We start from the raw sequence: 20,703 nt of genomic DNA, 5'->3' as shown, positions 1-20,703 counted from the left end.
AGTGAGTGAGTCTCCTCTTCTCTCCTGAAGCCACTTGACTTGACCTTTAGTGTTTTCTCTGCACTTGTTTCATCAATAACAGTGAAGAGGTGAAGCAGCAGAACATCAGTGACCTGGTAGATCAGCATCAATGCTCCTCATTGATCAGCTGTAGTGTAGCTCCACCTCATCCTCATCAAAACTCGTGTCCTGTTGATGGTGGAACAACGGCTGACAGTTTTACTGCAGCTTTCATCTGGTTTGATTCTGACACATTTGATATTTTCTCTCTTCACAGACTTGTTGGTTGTAAACTCTCAGAGAGTCTCTGTGAAGTCGTGGCCTCAGCTCTGAAGTCCAACCCCTCCCACCTGACACAACTGGACCTGAGTAAAACCGACCTGAGTGAATCATCAGTGAAGGTTGTGTGTGCTGGACTGGAGAGTCCAAACTGTAGACTGGAGACTCTGAGGTGAGTTCACTGACTGGACCTGTTGGACTTTTGTCTGTGTTCAGTTCAAATGTGTGAAGTTCAGTTTGAAGCAGCGACTGATTGTGACTCCATGTTACTGCAGCTGGTAGAAGGTGAAGGGTCAGAGGTCACTCAGAGGTCAGTGTGGTGGTGATGATGATGATGATGATGAAGCTGCTAACAGAACAGCTGGATCACCACTGTAGCTGAAGCAGCAGATGTGATGTAGATGTGAGTTTTCCCTCTTTGCTTGGTTCAGGGTCAAAGGTCAAAGCAGCTTCCCAGTGTGAGAGGTCAGGTTAAAGTCCTGTAGCTCAGAGAACAGTGTTGGTTTGATGATCCCACTGTGGAGACACTGAGGCTCATGAACATCAACACTGGGCTCCACAGGAAGGAAGCTTCAGCTCATGGTCACATGACATTAAAGGAGTTTACTTCCTGTCCACAGTGTCTGTGAAGCAGCCTCTGGTCACATGACTCCACTGTCAGTGAGGGGTCAGAGGTCAGCTTCACACAGTGGACAGTTTCTCCTGAGCCACTGTGACTGTGTCCACAGCCTCTGGACCTGAAGCTTCTTCAGCTCTGAACAGATGATGAGACACTGAACGCTGTCAACAAGGAGCTTTGTCCTCAACTCACTGCTTTTATTCTTTATTCAGATTGGAGCGCTGCAGTTTGTCAGAGATCAGCTGTTCTTCTCTGGTCTCAGCTCTGAAGTCCAACCCCTCCCACCTGAGAGAACTGGACCTGAACTACAACAACCTTCATGATTCAGGAGTGAAGCATCTGAGTGGTTTTCTGGAGAGTCCAGACTGTAGACTGGAGACTCTGAGGTCAGTTCACTGACTGTTACTGTTGTAGATCTTAGATCTTTGATCCACAACTGAACCTGATTGATCTTCACTCAGAACTTGAATCATTGACTTTGATGTCATGAATGAAGGACGTTTGAAAATAGTTGTTGTCTCATGTTTCCACTTGTTCTTCTCTCACACTGACAATGACTCTTCACTTTCAGCTCATTTCACTCAGTCTGATCAATAATCAATGATCTGATCACTGCAGCTGTGTGTGTGTGTGTGTGTGTGTGTGTGTGTGTGTGTGTGTGTGTGTGTGTGTCTTTGATCCAGTTCAGTCCTGAATCAGAGAGTTGTAGTCAGTGTTTAGTCCAACAGGTATTGATCAGATATTGATTGTATATTGACAGACTGATCTGAGGTCAGCAGCAGCTGATGAATCTGTGCTGACATGTGGATGATGTGTGTAGAAGGCCACATGATGATGATCCACAACAACACAAGGACAAAGTCCCTCTACTCATTTACACACTGATCATTGATCAGGACACATCTGATCAATCATCAATCATTTCATCTTCTTCTTTTATTCTTTATTCAGATTGAAGAGCTGCAGTTTGTCAGAGATCAGCTGTTCTTCTCTGGTCTCAGCTCTGAAGTCCAACCCCTCCCACCTGAGACACCTGGACCTGAACCACAACAAGCTGCAGGATTCAGGAGTGAAGGGTCTGAGTGGTTTTCTGGAGAGTCCAGACTGTAGACTGGAGACTCTGAGGTCAGACTCTGTTTTATTTCTGTGCTCAGATGAATGTGATGTGAAAGTTGTGTTGATACTGAGCTGCAGACATGAGGCTGATATTCTACTGATCCACACTGAGGCTGTAGGACAGGGTAGGCAGGCGCTCACAGACCAAGACCAGGGCTGTGGGGGGTCGGCACCTCAGACAGCTCATCACACAACAACCTCACAACAAACACATTCATGCACAAAGGTTCACACAGATCCAAGTCTTAAACATGTGCAACACCTTTTCCCCACAATCCATGCCGTCCTGACATCAGCTGTTATTAACACACAACTCGGATCAATAACAGGATCACATGTTGGAGCACCGCTCACATCACACAACAAACCTTTAACACAATCCACACTCAGACCTGAGCAATAAGGATGTTAACTGTACACAACAAGCTGTTATTACAACAGAGAAGACACACAACCTGGACTGTGTGTGTGTGTGTGTGTGTAAAAGTGTCTAAGTGTCAGAGAGAGAGTAGGTTAAAACTTGCTAACTGTTAGCCACCGTAGCTCAGGCGTTGGTCTCCCGTCAGATAAAAGCTGCTGTTGTTCTTCAGATGAAGCTCATTAAGGTGTTCACCTCTCCAGTGGAGCATCACTGCAGTTGAATTAGCTGCTAAACTGCTGGAGGCTAAAAAGCCAGGGGACACGTCTGTGTGTTGACCATTCACCAAGGCAACGTGAACAGAAGTGCAGCTCAGACATGGTGCAGTTAAGTTAAGAGGCAGCGTAGCGTTGTGCCTCTTCACCTCCATGTGAACTCTCTGTGGGAACTTACTGCACATGTGCAAACAGCCACATACACACCGTACTGACAGAAGAGGCAGAGCAGCTCTGGGCCTTTGCTCTGTAATACTACACATGGCTGAGTGGTTTGTGCAGCTGCTGCCTGGACAGAAGCTAGCTCTGTTTACTGGCTTTTATTAGACCATGAAAATCACCACATTCTGACACATTGAACTTGTAGTAAAGTTATCTGAAAGTCCAAAAGAATCCAACTTTAGATGAAGTGAATAAATCAAAGCCCTGACTGCACGTCACTGGTTTTTAGTCCAGTCTCTGTTTCTCTTCATGTTTCACCTCCACTACAGAAACACATGTGATGTATCAGACAATAACTGATCTATAATCAATAGCTGCTGGCTCCACCTCTTTCCTGAGGCTCTGTGATGTTTATAGTGAAACATTCAAAGCCAACATCCCATAATAAGCATGTGTGTTTCAGGTTTTTCTGTCTCTGAGCTTCATTCCACCTGTGTTTCTACACGTTAGTTGTCATGGTAACAGAGTTCAGCCTCACATGTTTGTTGTCTTGAGCATGGTCAGTAAATCTCTGATCAATGTGGCTGCACAACATGAGTTTGTCTGGATGGAGCCACAGGTGGAGCTGACAGGTGAAGAGGCGGAGTCACTGCGTCTGTGTTGAAGCAGCAGCAGCTTCTCATGAATATTAATGAGCTGTTTTCTCTCTATGTGACTGTTTAACCTGCTTCCTGTTGCTTCAGCTGTTGGACTTTGATTTTCTAAACTTGTTCTTTCTGAAGCTTCTTCAGCTCTGAACAGATGATGAGACACTGAACGCTGTCAACAAGGAGCTTTGTCCTCAACTCACTGCTTTTATTCTTTATTCAGATTGAGGAGCTGCAGTTTGTCAGAGATCAGCTGTTCTTCTCTGGCCTCAGCTCTGAAGTCCAACCCCTCCCACCTGAGAGAACTGGACCTGAACCACAACTACCTTCATGATTCAGGAGTGAAGCATCTGAGTGGTTTTCTGGAGAGTCCAGACTGTAGACTGGAGACTCTGAGGTCAGTTCACTGACTGTTACTGTTGTAGATCTTAGATCTTTGATCCACAACTGAACCTGATTGATCTTCACTCAGAACTTGAATCATTGACTTTGATGTCATGAATGAAGGACGTTTGAAATAGTTGTTGTCTCATGTTTCCACTTGTTCTTCTCTCACACTGACAATGACTCTTCACTTTCAGCTCATTTCACTCAGTCTGATCAATAATCAATGATCTGATCACTGCAGCTGTGTGTGTGTGTGTGTGTGTGTGTGTGTGTGTGTGTGTGTGTGTGTGTGTGTGTGTGTGTGTGTGTGTGTGTGTGTGTGTGTGTGTGTGTGTGTGTGTGTCTTCATTTCATCTTCTTTTATTCTTTATTCAGATTGTGGAGCTGCAGTTTGTCAGAGATCAGCTGTTCTTCTCTGGTCTCAGCTCTGAAGTCCAACCCCTCCCACCTGAGAGAACTGGAGCTGAGCAACTACAAGCTGAGCTCTTCATCTCTGCAGCAGCTTCGTGATCTTGTGAAGAGTCCAGACTTTCGACTGGAGACTCTGCAGTGTGACTGATCTGTAGCTGTTTCCACAGCTGATGAGACTGTGGGAGTGAAATAAAAGCTGTGTCCCAATTCAGGGGCTGCAGCCTTCGGAGGACCCAGCCTACGCGGTCTCCGGAGGCAACGGCTTCGGAGGCTCCTCCGTCGGCTGCATCAACGGTCGGTAAATGGGACGGTCTAGCCTTCAGAGCACTTCCTGATCCGAACGTAAACAACGGCGTAACGTAAACAACGGCGTAACGTAAACAACGGCCGGACGTTAAACATTTAAAAGTGGCGCTTGCAACAGCTCTACCGCTCCTCCGCTCCTCACTTTTTTTTTTTTTTTTTTTTTAAAGAAGTAGAATCAATACAAGGGCAGCTATCATTAATATACTAATAAACAAACCATTGAACAGCAGCCAGGGGGGTAGGCTATTGAATAGAGAATAAAGAGAGCACAAGTAATGTGTTTTCATTATTAAAAGTTGTCACACACAAGATGCTTTGCCTCGCTCCTCACCTGTGCAGCCAGAGCAGAGCAGAGCTCAGCAGCGGGCAGCCACACCTCCGAGCCGCAGAGCCGGGTTACCGTGGCTACAGCACAGAGCTGCCCCGTTCGATAGCTAACGGCTAGGTTGCTAATAACAACAACGGTGCAGCAAAGCATCTTGGGATACGGGAGGCCGCGAAGGATAGTAGCGGTGCATCCTCCGAATGCAGGGGAAAGGAGGACGCATTTGGAGGCTGCATTTGGAGGAGCCTTCGAATTTAGACGAATTGGGACAGCCTTCGCGCAGCGCTGTGACGTAATCGGCCTTCAAATCCACCCTCCGAAGGATGCAGCCCCTGAATTGGGACACAGCTAAAGTGTAAAGTGCAGCAGGTGAACCTGTCAGGATGTGACATCATCACGTATGACATCATCTATGACATCACAGACTCAGAAAACGCTGCAGCAGCTTCAATGTGTCAATCATCAGTGATCCAGTCACAGGTAAAGGTGTTGAGTCAAACAGGAACAATGAGCTTCACCTGTCACTCAAGTACAGGAAGTACTTTTACTACAGTAACTCCTAACTAAATACTTTTACTGTAGAGTAATAGTATTTACTCTAGTAGTACTTTTACTCTGATACTGTAGGCTGATCTACAAGAAGTATTTTATTGTTTTACTGTAAATACATGACGTTTTTACACTGTGTTACTATAAGTACAGGGAGTACTTTTACTCTCCTACTGTAACTAAATAAAGTATTTCTACTGCAGTGTATCATATGAAGCATTTTTATTCAGGGTATGGAAAGTATATTTGATTCATTTCCAGGTCTGGAAAAGTATGGAAAATAGAAACTATTGTATGGAAAAATATTTATGTTTCCAAGAATGTTTCCACTGCTCTGTTTTCTAAAACTTAAAATTTAGAATATCTGAAAAAGAAATGGTTCGATCTTGTTTTTTCAAAGTGTTTGACAGCAGCTTAAATGTGAAGTATGCGTCCCAGAAAACTTCCTCTTTGGGCGAGTGGCGTTCCCAGCTCTCTGCTCTGATCCTCCTCCAGGTGTCGTCATGTTTCACTTCTGCTCCGACACACAGGCGACGTCCCACGCTGATAGTGAGCCAACTATTAAACCATGTTTCCATCCACATGTTTTTATTCACATGAAGCAATATGGAATTAAAAATGTCTGATGGAAACAGTGAAGTTCATCGGATTTTCTCTTGATTGATACAAAGTTTATGCAACAAATTCTGATGGAAACAGTTCTTTCCCAGATAAATGTGAGTTGCGATCATGTTTCATGTCAGTTCCACTTGGTATTCCAGCTGTTCAAAGACACGGTGGGAGTAAAGACAGAAAGATGCAGGTGAACAGACGACAGACTGGCTTCATGTGAAGTGTCTCCATCTCCCAGAACAGTTTGAAGCGCTGCAGGTGACCGGTCCCTCCGCTGTCTGGAGGAAATGCATCAAGACGGTGTTTACAATCACACGCCACTGTCTTCTCATGTGCAACAGCCTATTTACCAACTTCACCTGGCTGGCGTGCGTGTGGCTCAGCGGTTTCCAGTCGCCACCTGTTTAATGCCAGGTGGAGATTAGGCCGCTGCGTCAGCCGGCTCCTCTTACTGGGGAAAACATTGACCTGTAAGTTAGAAGAAAATAACAGTTATATTTTGTTCTTTTCATGCCGACAGTATCATGGCGAGCTAGCTCTACACAGCAATGCAATGTGTTTTCTTTAGTGTCTTTTTATAGACCATCAGCTGTAGCCTCAGACATTAGTTAGAACCTCTTTACATGGTTCTTGTTTTAAAATGAGGCTGAAGACTGTGAGGACTTTTTAACTCGCTCATTGAGCATTAGCTTAATTAGGTAGCTGACTGCAATGCTCCCTGGGTAGACAGTGTTTGTCTCTCTCCACATAGCACAGGTGAACAGGTCAGGCTAGTTGATGGGATGACTATAACATACCTGAAGGGAAAGCTGCCATCATAATTCTGAGTGGTGGGCAGGTACGACTATAGTGTCTCTTATTTTGAAAGAATGAAAGAATAAGAAGAATATTTGTCTTATTTCTTGTCAAAATGTCTCATTTCTAGTCAAAACTAAACTCTTTTCACTTAAAATAAGACTCATCACCTAAAAATAGACTTGTTTTTAGATCATTTTCAGACAGATTTTCACTTGAAATTAGTAGAAAAATCTGCCGGTGAAAGCAAGTTTTTTGTGCTTGTAATAAGAAAGAAAAACTTGATCAGAGTTTTTAACTTATTTGAAGTGAAAATATACTTGAAAGAAGTAAAAAAGTGGGTAAAGATAAGCTACTTTTTAATGTGATGAGTCTTATTTTGAGTAGCCTATGATGAGATTTGTTTTGACTAGAAATAAGACAAATATTCTTGGTAAGATTTTGAGTTTTTGCAGTGTATACTCTGCTACGGAGCCAAGACAGCGATCACTGAGGGTGTGAAGTTTCCATCGTTACACACTCAACCTTTGGACCGTTTTGTGTGCAGCATCCGGGTACTTACACTACACTGTGTTGTGACATAGTTGTGAATCAGTGGCGGCTGGTGACTGGAAACATTGTGGAGGACAGGAGGGAAACCAGTCCACGGTGTCATGTTATTTCATACTGGTGTACTACTTATCCCTACTTTCTTATGTTCAATGGAAATGAAGCAGTAAAACAATGGCTTACAAGACTTTTTAAAAACAGCATCATTTTATTCAATCCTGCTGTTTTCAGATTAATACAGGCCTAATGAAAAAGACAGAGCATTTATCAAGGATGTTAGATAAAAGGTAAAACAAACAACAAAAAAAAGCAGCAGGCCAGAGTTCAACACCTGTAAACGTCACAGTGGGAATTTTACACACCGTCTGATTTAAAGAATAAAGGCATAAACCACGAAAATCTGGAATTATAAATAACAAAGCAAAGTGTTCCACTCAATTTAAATACATACTTGTACTTTTAAAGCTTTTACCTGGGCTTTTAGACGAGGGATTCTCCAGGCAGGGACAGTTTCTTTTTTCACTGACTGAAATACAGCAGTGGACAAAAACAAAAAAAATCAGGGGTGAGAGCTGGATATGGATCACTCGTCCAAAACCTGCAGTTTGACAACATGTCTTACTTTTATTAGTGGGTTGATAGATGGGAAAATCAATTAAGTCCTTGTTGCTGCCGACACGTGACTGAAAACTATGAAGGATCTCTCTGACTGCTTCTCTCTGAACAGTTTATCCAGTAATGTGCTGGTGTTTCCTTTGAAACCGATGCAAATATCACTGGAAACTCTGTATTTCTTATAGGAGCATAGGAGTGAAAGCTTTACGGACATAGCAACAGTAACCAAGGGCTTATTTGGGAACTGTCATTGGACCAACCTGATGTCAATCTTGTATTCTGGCTGCTAACCCTAACCCTAACCCTAATGCACATCAGCTTGAAAATGTGTTAAAAAGAGGTCTAAAAAATCAACTGTTAATTTCATAGTTGGTAATAAATATGTGTTTTACATGTCGAGGATCGATCCAGTTTCTGTATCAGGGGTTTAAATTCTTCATTTTCATCAAACAAGCACCAGAAGTCTGGTCGAGAAAATCCTCAGAACCATCAGTGTGACTTTGAAACAGATACATACTGGATGGATTTATTGTTCCCCGTCTGACTTTCTGTTGTGTATCATGGTAAACTGAATATATTTGTGGTTTGCATTGCTGCTCAGACGACATGAATCAAATCAACCTCGAAACATGTTGTTGTTTTTTTTATGTCATTTATTAAAATTACATTAGTCAATTTTATCACCTTCATATGGTGGATCAATTTGTCCAAAGTACATTCAAAGTCAAAGAAAGAGTGAGACGTCATCACAAACTGGAATGTTGACATAGACAGATAGACAGATAGAAGAGCTTTGATCCATGTCTGTGGAGGTTCTTAGGTGGCCCAGGTCATCGTAGTCTTTAAGTGCTGAATCGAAGGCAACCGGACTTCTTTTCTTGGTTGCTTGAAGACGTTTCACCTTTCATCAATAAGGCTTCTTCATTTCTAAAAAAAAAATGGCTGGGGAGTCCCAGGTATTTAACCTTAGTGGGGAGAAACACCACTAAGGCTGTGGTTCTTGAACCATCTCCTCTCACCCAGTGTCACTACCCGATTTGCGACGCTACCCGATCTGTGACAAAACCATCCGCCATCTTGGACAGCTGCCTACGGCAACTCCACTTGGACAAACTTCATTTGGGCACTGCCCGATTTGCGTACATGCTTCAAGTTCTGTGAATTTTAAATACGGTACTGTGAAAATGATTAAAAAATAAAATAAAATAAAATAAAAACCGCGGAGGTCCGTCATAAGACAGCCGCGGCAGACTCGTTTATTCAGTGAGTGTTGTGGTAGTTGTGATTGTTTGTGGTTGTCATGGTGATGAGGCCGGCGAGAAAAGAGGACAGTAAACATTAAAAGTCCGCCTGTGTTCCTGTTTTCTGAGCATCAAGATCCAGACCACCACAACCAACCCTCAATTTACATTACTAATAAAGTATTTTAAAAAATAAATAAAAAGATAAACCGTCTGTGGCGACGCACATAGGGCAGTGATCCTAAGTCAATTCAACTAAGTTTGTCCAAGTGGAGTTGCCGTACATGGCTGTCACAAATCGGGTAGCGTCGCAAATCGGGTAGTGACATCACCCATCAGCTCTGTTGTCTGTCACCATGACGACAGGTTAGCAGACGATGCTGCACCAGGGTTCCTGCCACCGTACAGGTTCTCCCTCAGAAAGACCAGCATCTTCCTCCAGGCGTCCTCCTGAGCACCAGAGTGAGCCGCCGTCTCTCCGCCCCACAGAGCCACCACTGCAGAGACAAGACGCAGCAGAGACAGTGTTGAAATCCTGCCACATGGACCTTTAACTCATCCCTGATTCTCCACAGTGACAATGAGAGGGAGCCTACCGCTGTGCTTTGCTCCAACACTTCTGAAGGTGCTGACTCTAGCTAGCGGCGTGTACGGAGGTTCGATCAGGTGACCGGCGTTCGGGTACGACAGGAGGGTCAGCAGGTGGCCGTTTCCTGCTCGCTCCATCATCTCCTTCATCTGGAAAACAGGAAGGGAGAAGAGAAAAAGAGACCTAATATTTAATATTGGAACTCCATATTTGGAAGTCTGTAGGGGTAAAGTGATTGGCTGAGAGGTGAGGGGGCGTGGATTTCATAAAACACAACCAGTATAATGTGTCTTGTGTCCAGCACCAGACGGTTTGAAGAAACATTTTCATGTTAAAGCTGTAGTGCATAACTTTTTCATGTCCATTACACCTAAGCCAGAAACAGATGAGATAACACAACACCAATAAAAGTGACTTTCCCATGCTGGCGCACAGGAAAGGGCGCATTTTACCTCCAATGTTACACAAGCTGTATGTTTGAAAGTTGTGTGTTGCTTAGTTTTAAAGGGGCTTGGGGCAGGATTTGTGAAAAAATACACGTGCATTTTATGTTTTTCAATGCCAATGGGTGATGAAGCATTCAAAACAAGTTTTAATGTTTTTTAATGCTAGAAAGTGACAGTTTAGATTCCCAATCTGTGGTCAGTTTATCCAAATAACGCCTGCAAGGAGATTTGCTTTGTTTTTAAAGAAGTGCAGAGCCACTGTGGGAGCACAGGAAGTCGTCGTGTCAATGAACTCACATCCATTGCAGACTCGTAGGCAGGCCAGTTCTGATCGTCTTCACCCACGACCACCAACAGAGGACACTTGAGTCGTCCCATCTGCCCCGAGACAAACAAAAGAAATTCAATTCCTCCGATTTCTACACTTCCTGCAATGTCTGCGAATCATGTGCCATAACCTGATGAATTATTTATGTAACTTTTAGTACATATGTGGAAAAATGTTGGAAAAGGTAAAAGACAAGAGTCAGACAGAGACAGTACTGACAATACCTACATCCACTTTAAGTGAGGGGTCGGTGGGAATGGGCAGCAGCATGTCTCGGAAAATCTTATGGTTGTCTTCATTTAAACGAGCCTTCTCTTGATTTCTGGTGTGATGGAAAATAAACCAAACAGACTGTCTGTGACTGATGTTCGATTCGGGTCCGTTCACCTCCTGCATTCTTGATGTTTCCAACTTACTTGCGAAGGAAGAGCATGAATTCTTCCATAGATCCAACTGGCTGCACATGACTCCCACTTACACACACTGCACACCTGAGCTGGGAGGATACACACACAGCAAATTTAATCTCAGCTGATTATTGATTGACTGGGTGATGACTTGATTTCTTGTTTTGCACCTTTGCCACGAAAGTCTGGAGGCTGGTCAGGAGGGAATTTCATCCTAGTCGCTAAAAGCCAAGCTCACCTGTGAAGGCCAGACTTAAAATAGCACCATCTCTAAATGAGCCTGAACTCTTTCCACAAACATACTCAAGACAAGACTTGCATAATCGGTCTTAGTGCACAGTTCCAGGGTTAAAGGGATACTTCCCCCAAAATCAATAATTCACCGATCATCTACTCACCGTCATGCCAAGGAAGGGTTTGGAGTTATCAAAACGCTTTTGGAGTTCCAGGGGGGGTACGGCTGGCAACGGATCTTCATATAATGGTGGTGGATTGCGCTCACTTTTGAATCATCCAAAACACACAATATGAAACATCCAGATACCTCCATACTGCTTGTCCGTACTAGTGATGTTCGATACCACAAATTTGCTTTCCGATCCGATACTGAGTAAAATTCAGGCTGGTATCGGCGATACCGATCCGATACCGATACCGATACTTTGTGCAAATATACCTAATTTGCCTGGTAAATCTAAAAAAAAAAGTAGTGTATTTCAAGTCATAGCTTCCTAAGGATACAAGACATCAGAGTAACATATGTATCTAATTATTTTAAACTCTGAAGTATATTGAGGTAGCTGCCTCGTTTACAATATAGCCAAGCTAATAGTACAACAACAGAAAAAACAGAGGACTCACACAATCATACAAAATATGTGAAAATGGTGTTTCAAACACTAAAAAAAGAACATATTGTAAAATAATTAAACCATTAAACCAAAATATTATTTATAATTTTCCCACAGATGCCATTGACTCTACACAGACTGAGACAGACTGACTGTTGAGTGAGCAGCGGGTTACGCATTACGCACTTACCCAGGCGGAAGAAAAAGTAGTTCCTAAAAACTGCATGTCATTTAGACAAGGTCTCAATAGTTTAGTTACTTTCCACCATGTTCCTGTTAATGATATACATTACCACAAGTATGAAGTATCGAAAGTATCGATATTTTCATTTGAGAATCGATTTTTGAGCACACAGACCTGGTATCGGAAGTATTGATATTTCAGTATCGATCCGCACATCACTAGTCCGTACTGACGGACCACTGAAGTTGTTCTGAAAAAATGTATTTGATCTGTTTTTAGCCTTGTTGTATCAGTAGCTCCCAGTGGCTCTGTTCGTATTTGTGCGCAAGAGCAGGATTTGCTGCAAGATGATCGTTCGGCGTTGTAAACCAATGGATGCATGATGTAAGTGACGAAGGAGGGCCTAGGCGGGGTTTGAACCCTAGTCTCGCGGGTAAGAGCAAAGACCAAAGGGATATCCCTGTGTAAGTATCCAGGGCGAATGATCAATTGGGGGCACAGTGACAGGACCGTCAACTGTCACATCTTTCTGGCATTGTTGGCAGGATCCATGTGGCACCAGTGGTTGGTCCATGGGTTCCTGATGGGTGGCAGCCTGCATGGAGCACGAGGATATGCTTGTGAAAAGCTGCTACTTGGCCACAGGGATATCCCAACCCTTTGGTTGAATGGGCAGCAGCACGCATGACTCTTACCCGGGAGGATGGGGTTCAAACCCTGCCCAGGCCCTCCTTCGTCCTGCAACATAAACAAGGAAGAACATCTTGCAGCAAATCTCATGCATTTCAATGCAGCCACTGGGAGCTACTGCTACAACAAGGCAGAGATCAAGTTAAAGGTGTACAGAAAAGAAAACTGAATTTGAGCCCACTCTGGATCATAAAATTAATGTGATAACTCATCTTTCAGACAATGTAGGCCAAACTTTGTGCAAAATTCTATTTTTGAGTAAATCCGGGATGAAAGTGTGTTTTTTTTTTTTTTAATTATACGTCAGCCTGTACACGATTCACCAGCCACTGATATTGGATCCGTAATCCGTCATTCAAACGTCTGAGACACACACACACACACGGAGCTCGGGCTCGCCCCAAGCTTTGAATATCCCGCCCGCTCGATAACGACCAATCAAATTCGTTTTCCTTACTTGGGTAAACTCGTGTTGCAGTTCGTGACAACTCGGCGCGACAAACAGGACAAACGGCCATTTCTGTACACCTTTAATGTTTCCAAACAACTTTTTCATGTTGCAGCTTCAGGACACTTAGGTCAGTACGGACGAAAAGTATGGAGGTATTTGGATAAGGGGTAAGGGTAAGGGGTAAGGGTACTTTATTTGTCACATATACAGCTAGTACAGTGAAATTCTTTCTCTGCATTTAACCCATCCCTGAGGAGCAGTGGGCAGCCACGGTGCAGCGCCTCGGGACCAACTCCAGATTATGAGCCAGTGCCTTTGGTCAGTGGCGCTGACTGGAGGATTAACCTAGCCGACATGTTTTTTGGATGTTTCATAGTGCCTGCCAGCCGGACCAAAAGCGCTTTGATGACTCTAAAAGTTCTCCAAACCCTTCCTTGGCATAACGGTGAGTAGATGATTGGTGAATTATCGATTTTGGGTGAAGTATCCCTTTAATGAGAAGCCCTGGACGTATGAAAAGACAAACAAATGAATCACAGTTAACTTACAGCTCCAGTCTTTTCAGCGGCTATGTTTTCTTTTGAATTTCCTACTGTATATCTTCAATTTACCTGGTTCACTTCTTGCCACCCTCATCCAAGCCCCTGTACTCACTTTCCACTTGACTGGAGCAGAGTCACATTCCCATTCAGGGTTTTCCCCCTGCTTCAGATCCAGCCTTACCTCCCTCCCAAGTCATGGCCTCCAGACACACACTAACTGGTTGTAGGCAATTGCCCCACCTCAGTCACTGCAGGGAATGCTCCTTGTACTTTTCAACCAGACAGCTGATTTATCTCCTACACAATGGGTCACAGTCCCAAATGGGACTAAGCTACATCCAATAATGAAAATAAGGTTCACATGTACTGGTTGTACCTTTATAACTTGGGAGTAAGCAGCTATTTTGAGGGTGACACTGGCTCCAAAGGAAAGACCCAACATGGCGATCCTGCTGCCAAGGACCTGAGGGTTCTTTTGCAGGACTCTGTAGGCCGCCTGCAGCAGGAAAGTGATCAGAGCAGGCTTTATTTATTCTTGATTCATGAGGAAAAGAAATAACAGTTTTCGTTCTTCATTCATATGTGATCATTTCGTATTGACATTAACAAAGGAATTAATGAAGATTTGGATATGGTACATCCCATTCATGCCAAATGCAGCAAAGTCTTTTAGTGTTTCTAAACAAATGTTGTCATTCGTTTTGGTTCATGGTACTGTTTGGGGCCATGAAGGTACATTTGCATATGCCTCTTAGCTGTCTTTACTGTCCGGTAACCATGGAAACGAAGGTCATGAAGGGAAAGAGCCATAGCGGATGATCTCCTATGCCAGTGTTCTACTTCCCAAAACCTTAAAGGGACAGTATGGGACATTTACCCCCATCTAGCGGTGCGGTTGCATGTCGGCACGTATTCTTGCTGTTGCGTTTACGTAAACTCGGGCAGAAGTCAGAAAAACAACACACGCTACATGTATCAGGATAAACAAGCCTCTATGTAAACAAACGGTCCGCCAGCACGAGGCAAAACAATACAGGCGTGACAATATGTTGTCATGGTGATGTCGTATTGTTTACCTGACCCACGTTTTACCGGCTTTCTCTCGTCGAGTAAAATAACATCCAGTCGGTTTGCCGACCGCGTCACTCACGGCGTCATTCAGGTGTCTGACTGCACCTGAAGGTAACACCAGTGCCTCCGTCCTTCCTCACACTAGCTACACGGTGGTGACAGTTTTAACAGGCGCTGTCTGGAAAACTTTCTCCCCGAGCCGAGAAGCTCCGGCGGCCCGAGTTTGAGGTTACTGACGGCCACGGTGACACTGAACGTAAAACATGGCGATTCAACATGGCAGAGAAGGTTCGGTGAACCCCCCCCTGTATGTTTGTAACGACTTGTAACATCTCATTCTAAGGTACGAGAAAGCGCTCGTTTGTATGCGGGCGCGATTCCACTTCAGTGAAATACGTATTTATGAAAGCGATATTTAATTTTTGTCAATAAAAAGCCAATAAAGTCCCATACTGTCCCTTTAAATGAACTCTACAAATTTTAGGAAACGTTAACCTGTTTAAAAGCTCACTAATGTGAGGTTCATCCAGTTTACCTCAAAGTACTCGTTGTCGACCATCTTCCCAGTTTCCCTGGTGATTTTAGGAGTCAGGTAGTCAAGAGCCAGGGAGGCGAAGCCGTGGGAGGCAAACAACGCCGCACGGTACTCCCACAACTTCCCTCCACCTCCCCAAAGGTCCAGGATGCCGGGGGAGGGTCCAGGTCCTTCAGACAAGTGAAAACCAAAAAGACAGATGGTTTCCATAGATTCTTCCCGCAATCTACTAATTTAAACCTAACTGGTTCAAGTTTGGTAGTTCATGTTTGTCTATTTTTTGTTTGCAAACACAGCTTATGACTCTCACTCCACCTACAGGACACTTCCCTTCAGACACTCCTCTGGTCCTACCTGGGGGCAGAAAAAGGGTCGCACTGAGGTTGTCCTCAGTGATCGGGATCCTTCGGACACCCGGTGTCATGTACCAGCGCTCCACCACCACACTGGCCAACAGCACCTGGTCCATGAAGCCCTCAGTCTGGTGACCCTGGTACACTGAGATTGTGACTTCCATGGGAGTCTGGACGTTCATCTTCCTCATCCTGAAGGATCATGGGAAGGTTTTTCAGTGCTACAAGTGACTTCCTCCCTTCTCTGTGTGACAGTTGAGGGTCCTGTCACTATGCCTCCCATTGATCATGCACCCTAGCTACTTGGCCAAGGGGATGTCCCTTTGGCTAATGGCCAAGTGGTTAGCGTGCATGACTCTTACCCGGGAGTCTGGGGTTCGAAGCCCACCCGGGCCCTCTTCACCTTGCCATATCTGCAAGGAAAAGCAGCTGAAGGATGTCATTAAAGACATGTCCCTTGGCCAAGCCCAGGTGCCCATCTGTTTAAAAAGTAACACCATAATACCTTTCCCCAAAAGGCCAACTCCAGTTTCCATTTCTGACAACCGCCCCATCCTCTTGACCCCTACAGCTATGATGTGTTTTGAGTGACTTGTCATGAACTACATTAAGTTAAGCCTCACAACAAATCTGGACAGTTATAGTTTGCTTACAGAGCGAACTGTTCTATGGAGAATGCCATTTCCACTCTGCTCTACCTCATGCTGACACACCTGGAATACAAGGACACCTATGGCAGAATCTTGCTGGTTGACTTCAGTTCAGCATCCAACACAGTTTTGCCGCAACAGTTCATTGGAAAGTTGTGGATGCTGAGTCTGGATCATTCCAGTAGCAACCACCAGCATGTCATTAATTTGGCTGATGACACCACTGTGGTCACTGGTCTTTTCACTGACTACAATCTGCATACAGAAGAAAGGAGGAACAGCTGATACCCTGGTGCTCGACTCCTAATCTAACCCTCAACACCAGTAAGACCAGGGAAATGGTACTTTTGGAGGTCTGGTCATCGACAACATATTCCATTGACCATCAGTGTCTAAGAGGTGGAGAGGGTCCACAGCACCATATTCTTGGGGATTCGTCTGACAGATAAGCGGCAATGTCTCAGCTTTCACCAAGAGGGCCCAACAGCACCTTCACTACACCGACTGAAGCAGGTGGAGCTTCCAGTCCCAGCTTTGACAATGTTTTACAGGCGGACCATTGAGTGCATTCTCATTTAACTTTCTGTTTTGGCGAGAGACATGAGGGTGGGTGGCAGTCCACCTCTAGGAGGCAATTCTGTCAACCTGTGTTATTATGTAACTTGATCTGAAAATATGCTTTTGATTGAAATTGCATTTGGTTTTAATAAAATAATATCAGAATGCAAAGAAATACAACAGATTTCAATATTTAATTCTTTACAAACCACAAACAGAGTTTTGCATTATAAAGCTTTGACACATAAAGATTACAATAAAAGAAATCAATCAACAAATCTATATTGGTAATTGATCTGATATTCATGTGAATTATCTGAACAGTTTTGACCTGGTTGGTGTACCTGATTCCAGATTTGCTGCCTGGAACTGGTCTGAGGCTCCACAGAAGACCCATCGCTTCAACCCCAGAATACGTCCCCCCCAGACTGGGATCCTCTGACACTGGGAAGTAAAGGATCAAACAGTTTTTTCTCTAAATTTGTAATTGTGTCTGCAAATGTTTTATTCCTGACTGTTCAGTGTCTCTGTACAGAGTTGTTTTCGAGGTAAATTCATGCAAAACCGCTTTGAGGGGCAGTTTTTCAGCAAACACTAGTCTCTGCATTTTCCTCGAAAACAATTCTGTCTGGTAACGATCTCATAGCGTGGTGAATGTGCAGGTCAGAACTTTTGGAGTTGTTGGATTATGTATTTGATGAGTTTGATGAGGGCAACCAAGAAATCCCATGAGCCTCCATAGTATAGCTCTGAGCAGCTCACGGCTCTGCTCCACCGTTCTGAAAACAGCTTGCACCGACAATTAAAGGTAACGAACCTACTGCTAAAACTATAGGGAATATGGCAATGGGCCAATTTGCCAAAATGTTGAACTATCCATTTAAAGCAGAAGTAAGTGGTCCGGTCGTTTTCGCTAATGCTGCGTTCCAGGCAGGCTTTTGAAATCGTAAATTTCAGCTTCAAGTCACAACTTACGACTTTGTAGCGTTCCAGGCAACCCACTCGTGTTTTTCCGACCTGTTTTAGCGGTGAAAGTCACTATAACGGCCACTCGTAACTTCCGACCGGTGAACTCGTACCAGATCGAACGCACCATAACAGTCCTCGTCCCTACGTCGCCACATTCACGGCGTCCCTTGGCTGCACACACAGCCCTGCATGCAGTTCTCTCTCCTCATTGGATAAAAACTGTAGGATACGATTAATGTTTTCTCCTCGACTCAGAGCAGAGCAGAGTGACTGACAGACCCGTGTTTCAGACCAAACACTCTATGTAAGTGATTGCTGTCGGAAGATATAACTATTTAAGACTTATATTAACACAAATATATCACTTACTTCTGCTTTAAGTCAAATATTTACTCAAAGGGAAGTCTGACATCTTGAAGAGATTCCAGGTTTTGAAAGCAATCACAAAAACTTTCAACTGGATGTGCAAAAGTCTCTGGTTTCTTCTGCTGTCTCTGTTTGACCTACAACAGAATGTGGCATGGTGAAGAGGGCCCAGTCGGGGATTGAACCCACACGTCCTGGGTAATAGTCATGCACGCTTGCCAGTCACCCAAAGGGACATTGGCCAAGTAGCCAGGGCGCATGATCAATTGGAGGCATAGTGACAGGACCCTCAACTGTCACAAGAAAATGAGGCCATTAGTGGGAAGACAGCTGTTTCTAAAAAGTGTAAGTCCTGTGGATGATGGTTGCATTTAATTGTTGAAATTATCATTAATAAATGCTCTTACAGTAGAGAACTTGGCATAAACTGAGCCCTTAATGTCTTTCATTGAAATTTAAGTTATCCCACTAAAATTTAATTTCAAAGACCACATTGAATCAGAATATAAGCATTACCACTTACCGTTCACAGTCCTGGTAGCGTCAGCGTTGTAGTGACCGAACGCCTCCCAGCTGTGTCCGTCCTCACACTGGTGGGAGGCGTGGATGGTCACCTGGAGACCAGGTGGGACATTCTGGACCAGGACAACAAACTTTTCATCCATAAGTCCTCTGGTCGGCTGGACCGACAGCTTCACACAACACTGCTCCCTGTCCATCCTTAACCCAGTAGACTGATGAAACAACCAGAGACAAAACACAAACTATCAGACTGGAAAGATAATAAACATCAATAGAAATACAACAGATACTAAAATTTGTTGTGGACACCAAGCTAGTGAGAATTAGAATGAATGAAGAGCATATTCCAGGTCAGGGACTCCTTAGAACTAAACTGTAACCTGTCTTATCAGATCATATTCAGACTATAAGAAGCATGTGCCTTCATACAGAGGCGGGTTTTTACTTGGACATTCCCATCGGTCATTGGGTCTCTCAATAAACCTGCTGCTGAATGCTTGTTCCTGTCGTTCCTGAGTCCGACAAAACTACAACAATCAGTCTAGGGAAATCGTCTCTGCATCTCCGCAAACACCTGAATATAAAACAACTCATTCTCAATCAAAGTTTTCAATTTTTCCTTTCATTGCATTAATGACTTACTGTAAAAGTAGAGAGCAGACCTCAAAGCTGTCGTCATCTCCTGGAGTTGAGCACGTCTGTGGGTCTGCAAACAAAACTGTCACAGTGTGTGTGTGTGTGTGTGTGTGTGTGTGTGTGTGTGTGTGTGTGTGTGTGTGTGTGTGTGTATGTGTGAATTTAATGTCTAATCTAATTTTTGAAACTAATTAAACTGTCTGAGCCTCGGAGTCTGCAGCTTCTGTCCTCCCCCCAAAAAACATCACTTTGTATGACTGAGGGGTGTGTCCCCCTATCCTATAAATCTGCTATCATTAAACCACTCCTCAAGAAACCCAATAGCAATCCACTGGTTCTTGCTAATTATCGACCTGTCTCCACTCTCCCCTTTTTCTCCAAAATACTTGAGAGAATTGTTGCTGATCAACTGACTGCCCACCTTCCTGCCAACAATCAATTTACAATCTGGTTTCTGCTCCTGTCACTCTATTGAGACTGCCCTAACTAGAGTAGTTAATGACCTACTTGTTACTGCTGACTCTGGAGCAGCTTCCTTACTTTTGCTTCTTGATTTAAGTTCAGCTTTCGATACTGTAGATCATTGTGTGCTTCTACACCAACTGGAGCATTGTGTTGGTGTTCATGGGCTGGCGCTCTCATGGTTCCAGTCCTACTTATCTAGCAGAACCCAATGTGTTAGTTTTAACTAATTGAGTGCCGCGCTCCTTTCCAAAGTTTTAGTCAAGTGTACCGGCAATTTAGACCATTTTTGACGATTTTTGTAGAGCCACAGCGTATTCTATATTATTGCCACCAACACATACTGTGGCTCATTTGAAAGGTGAAACTTTCTGCTTCAAATGGCCACAAACCGTTTGTTTCTACGTGCCTCCGTTCCTGAGAAAACTCAAGCTAAACATGGCTGGGTTTCACCAAAATCCCTGCTTTTTTTCTAGAAATGTCGGGAAGTCGCAAAAATCCGCCCTTCTTTATCCCTGTGTAGCGCCGAGGTGGTTCTCCATGCCCTTGTGTCCTCCTGACTAGATTGTAACGTCCTTTTTTTTCGGCCTCCCCATCAGTACTAGGAGTCTTCAGCTTGCCCAGAAACATATTCTGCCACATAACTCTGTCCTGGCATCACTACATTGGCTGCCCATTCAGGCTAGAGCTGATTTTAAAGTTCTTCTTTTAACCTATAAAGCCTTAAATGGTCTTGCACCTCTGTATTTATCTGAGCTACTCACTCCCTACACTCTGTTACGTCCTCTTCGTTCCTGGTCATTCCATCTATCAGTAAAAAAATCAGCTGCTGGTAGGGCCTTCTCCT

At 44.0% G+C, this 20,703-nt stretch overlaps 2 protein-coding genes across 2 annotated transcripts in view; one reads left to right on the top strand and one right to left on the bottom strand.

The window, feature by feature from the left end:
• Positions 1–4,442, top strand: part of LOC146986472 (uncharacterized) — a 185,693-nt gene extending 181,251 nt beyond the window's left edge. The window contains exons 26-29 of the mRNA XM_085780483.1: positions 1,111–1,284; positions 1,850–2,023; positions 3,680–3,853; positions 4,219–4,442. Of these exons, the coding sequence (XP_085636609.1) occupies positions 1,111–1,284; positions 1,850–2,023; positions 3,680–3,853; positions 4,219–4,402 (706 nt within the window). The 3' untranslated portion in view covers positions 4,403–4,442. The remainder of the gene's footprint in view (positions 1–1,110; positions 1,285–1,849; positions 2,024–3,679; positions 3,854–4,218) is intronic.
• A 4,559-nt stretch (positions 4,443–9,001) lies between these two features.
• Positions 9,002–19,480, bottom strand: LOC146986471 (acyl-coenzyme A thioesterase 5-like). The gene is made up of 12 exons (XM_085780217.1): positions 19,401–19,480; positions 18,760–18,970; positions 17,246–17,345; positions 15,695–15,885; positions 15,341–15,510; positions 14,111–14,230; positions 11,026–11,105; positions 10,838–10,931; positions 10,579–10,659; positions 9,843–9,984; positions 9,574–9,743; positions 9,002–9,019 (listed from the first exon to the last, which is right to left on the bottom strand). The coding sequence occupies exons 2-11, from the start codon at positions 18,953–18,955 to the stop codon at positions 9,598–9,600; spliced, it is 1,320 nt and encodes a 439-aa protein (XP_085636343.1). The 5' UTR covers positions 18,956–18,970; positions 19,401–19,480; the 3' UTR covers positions 9,002–9,019; positions 9,574–9,597.
• Positions 19,481–20,703: the final 1,223 nt, after the last annotated feature.

Source organism: Trachurus japonicus, chromosome 6, assembly GCF_045865225.1.
Source record: "Trachurus japonicus isolate A0001 chromosome 6, Traja_1.0".
Classification (NCBI taxonomy): domain Eukaryota; kingdom Metazoa; phylum Chordata; class Actinopteri; order Carangiformes; family Carangidae; genus Trachurus; species Trachurus japonicus.
Note: the sequence above shows the minus strand (reverse complement) of the source record. Positions and strands in the feature narration are given on the sequence as shown.